Source organism: Gavialis gangeticus, unplaced genomic scaffold, assembly GCF_001723915.1.
Source record: "Gavialis gangeticus isolate Ggan-Ray unplaced genomic scaffold, GavGan_comp1, whole genome shotgun sequence".
Lineage (NCBI taxonomy): Eukaryota > Metazoa > Chordata > Crocodylia > Gavialidae > Gavialis > Gavialis gangeticus.
The window spans coordinates 14,588,938-14,592,808 of NW_017729018.1; the positions used below are offsets into that span (position 1 = coordinate 14,588,938).

Sequence of the window (3,871 nt, forward strand, 5' to 3'; positions counted from 1 at the left end):
TCAGCCTCTCCTCACAAGTCATGTGCCCCAACCCCCAACCCTTTTTGCTGCCCTCCACAATGCACAGCAACACTGACCAGTGACCAACATCTGTCTCTACAGTACACAAATGCAGGCGTGTTGGCTTGTACCCTTGCCAGCCTGAACCTGGCGCACAGATTAGATAATTGTGTAAGGCAGAACTACAGGCTGCTCTCCTCAGCTGAAAATAAGATCCTTTTAAGCGGCTGGAAAACTGTGGTTTTTGCATCGTCTGTCATTGGCAAAGGCCACTCAACTGTTAGCAACAAATTACATCATGGCATCGTAACCACATTTGTACTCCCTTCTATTTCTAACAAAATTAGCCCCTTTTGGATTTTACTGTAACGTCTGTGGGCCCCTTCTGGCCTGGAAAGTCACATTCACGGTGTGAGGAATGTTGGCAAGGTACCAACTTCCAAGTGCCAAGGGAGGGGCTGGGCTTGGCTAGTTGCTGGAACTGTTTGGTTTGTACTGGGACGTGTACATCACTGCCTCAGAGAAGTGTTCCTGAACCCACCACTACCCACAAAGAGGCAGAGAAAGGCTGGTTGGGATAAACCAACCGCTGCAAGCTGGCGCAGCTTCGGGTACTATTATCATGCTTAGCCACGGTGATAATGTGTGATGCTCAGCATTCACATGTAAGCTAGACCTCAGGAACAATCATCGTTCATTCCTTCCTACCTGCTCGAAATACTCATGCCCAGATCTAAGCTGGATGCTTTGCTTCTCATCAGCTCTCTGGAAACAGGAACCTATTTCTCCCCTGCCCACACTCAAAGGTGCCGCAGCAGAGGACAGGATGGAGAGACATGGGAGCAAATCAGTCTGGACAAGTTCTACTCCCTCGGTGCACGTACGATGCTGCTAGTCTGTCCGTTACTGTCACTCTGGCGGCCAAGCGCTAAGCAGATTTTTATATGGCTGGTGGGTTAGCAAGTGACTGCACCAGGCAGGAGTAATTAAGACATACGGCCCAGGCAGGCCACCTCCCCATTCCAAGGACTGTAGTCACTTGTAACCTGGCCTTTCACCAGCTTTTAGCCCCTGGCTTGCACAAGCCCGCCTGCGACTGGTGGCTCTGCAATGCACATGGGCAGGCCGTTCTGGGCTGGCCAGAGGTGGTCTGCAATTTACCCTGAGCGCTGTCCCGCGAGTCTGATTTTGGCAGAACTGCAGGATGTACTTTATTACCCTCACCTGAGCTGTCCATCCTGTGAGATGCTTTGCTTTTCCCACCCTTTTCTTTGCTTCCTTTTGAGAAAGCGGCAAGCTTGGTGGGGATTTGTTGCTGAACTGCAGCCTGCTTCTGTATCTGATTGGTTGTGCTCAGGAGGTGTATTGGCACTTCGTTTTTCATTGCAAGAACCAGGCGATTCTCCAGGGTGGTGCTGTCCCTGCGAACCAGCTCTGGCCGCTCCAGATAATCCATTCCCGAGACGCTGGCCCTCCCAGAGGTTTTCAGGTGCGGCACAGAAACTTCTATCCCTTCTCCATTGAAGCTGGCGGAATGGCTCAGCATTTGGCCCTACATGAGAAAGAAGTTGGTCTATATAAAATGGATGGTCTGCACTTCTCCAAGAAGTAAGAAGCATAAAACCATTATTCCCCAAGAGAGAAACTCCTTGTGACCAAAACAAGTGGCTGCCCCGTCCTTGCCCCTGCAACGTGCTATACTGAAATACAGTCTAAAGAAGTCCTGCTACACGAACCAAGCAGCTTAGCCACACAGATCTTATTTATCATTACCTCTGGGAGAGGACCTCCAAAAAGGGCCACAGTGAGCAGCAGCAGCAGAATGAGAAGGGGGCGGGAAGCAAAAAGAGCCTCTGTCCTCCCCGGGCACAAGCTCCTTACCTGTCCCAGGTCTGGGGAGAATGTGCCTGACACCGTATTCTGCTTTTTCAGCTTCTTTTGCTGCTCTAGACGTTCTCGCTCTCTCTCAACTGCTCTCTGTGCTTCCCGCAGCCTCTCCAGGTCATGCTGATAGGCCTCCCGTTGTCTCTCCAGCTCCTCCCGATCCTGGCTCAAGCGATCCTTCAGCTGCCGGGTTTCCTCCTCACGCTCCTGCAGCTGTGCCTCTGTCTTCTCAAATTCCTTCTGCTGCCAGTCCCTCTCCCGTTCCCAGCGCTGCTGCTCCTGCTTCAGCTGGTTCTGCAGCTTCTGCACATTTGCCATTTCTTCCTTCTGTTTCTCAAAGTTGCGCTGCTTTTCTTGCTCTAGAAGCAGGTTTCCACGTGTCGACTGCAGCCGGTACTGCTTCTCCCGATCCAGGAGGGTGGCACGCTGCATTTCAATGCAGCTGTCCTGCTGGGATATCACTGCCTGGAAGAAACACCCCAACAGAATCATTAGGCGCGTGGGCTTGAAAGATACAGCTGCGGTGAGGGGAGATTGCCGTATCTCAGGAGATACACACATCTGTCTCTAGAGCTGGACTGAGCTCCCAGTCAGAATGCATTGCAGCAATCGCCTCAATATTACAGATAATCTCAAGACAAAATATTAAGCCTGGACCATTCAAAATGAAGCATCTTTTGACCCTAGAGATCACCTAGAATGTTATGAAATATTGTATCAAATTATAGTACGTACGTCACCTTATGTACCAGCGATTCTCAGCATTTTTAGACTTGAGGCACCCCTCAACAAATTCAAGGCACCCCTGGAAAATGCCAGCTTTTAGTTTACACTCTTTTTCTGAATACAGAGAAATGCTAGAGCAATACTTTTGTTGCAAAGAACTCAGAAAGACCACAACAGGCCAGAATGCTTTCGATTCCTGTTGGTAAATTCTGGGTTGTCTTGTGAATCATGTCTGTACCCCTAACAGTGCTACTACTGTTATATTATAACACTGTTATCAGATGATAATATTCCACAGCCCCCGCAGCTGAGAATCACTGCCACATGCATGTGTTTCTATTCAACAGAAATACCTGCGGGGAGCACAGCACGCTTCACTGCAAGAAAAGCAAGTGGAAGCCTAAGAGGTAAATGGGGCGGATTGGACATAAATTAAAAGGAACGAAGTTTCTCTTTCACGAAGCAGCAGAGCTCGGCTTCCTCCAAAAGGCCAGGAATCACGCTGGTTGCACTAGAACTCAAGTCTCAGATAAATTTCTCAGCTACCTTCAGCACACCCAGAAAATTTGACTTTTTAGTGCTGCTACAAGCAAACTCCATTACCTACATTGCAGCAAACTTAACAGCTCAACACAACACATCTATTGGACTGAATATGCAAATTTTACCTGAAGGCTGAGGAGCAACTGTAAGAGCTTTTGTATCCTCTGGACAAGCTGAAGAAAGAGAAAAGCATTAGAGACTCTGGAAGGGAGAGAGTGTTTTTATACAATGTCTAACCTTCTTTCTAATAATGAAATGAATGCTGCCTGAATACAACCACACAGAAGACAAACAACTGCCAGGTCATTTGACAGGAAAAAACCTGGAAAAACATCATAGTGGAAACATTCACTGGGGAACTAGATTTATCAGAGCAATACTGCATAAGGAATTGGGGCAACAGCCTTCCTCTCCCTACTGCCTTGAGGCTCGTTTCTTCCAGCCCTCCTGCACGGACTCATCACCTATGGGCAGCTGCTGACGTCATCTCTGAGCAATTCAAGCCATATTTTATCTTATCAGACCGATAACATGAGTGCAAAGTGAATGGCAACTAGATCATCCCAGCCAAAGCTTTGTTTGGGTAACCTGTTCTAGTGTTTTACTACCCTCCTAGTGAGAAAATTCTTCCTAATACCTCACCTAAACTTCTCTTGCTACAACATGAGACCATTACTCCTTGTTCTGTCATCTGCCACCACTGAGAACAGTCTAGCTC

The 3,871-nt window shown here is 48.3% G+C and overlaps 1 protein-coding gene across 3 annotated transcripts in view; it reads right to left on the reverse strand.

The window, feature by feature from the left end:
* The window catches only part of ARHGEF18 (Rho/Rac guanine nucleotide exchange factor 18), a 55,112-nt gene that overhangs the window by 2,157 nt on the left and 49,084 nt on the right, over positions 1-3,871 (reverse strand). For all 3 annotated transcript variants that reach the window (XM_019513643.1, XM_019513642.1, XM_019513644.1), the window contains 3 exons: positions 3,279-3,326; positions 1,882-2,349; positions 1,225-1,552 (listed from right to left, as the gene is read on the reverse strand). In XM_019513643.1, the coding sequence (XP_019369188.1) occupies positions 1,225-1,552; positions 1,882-2,349; positions 3,279-3,326 (844 nt within the window). The remainder of the gene's footprint in view (positions 1-1,224; positions 1,553-1,881; positions 2,350-3,278; positions 3,327-3,871) is intronic.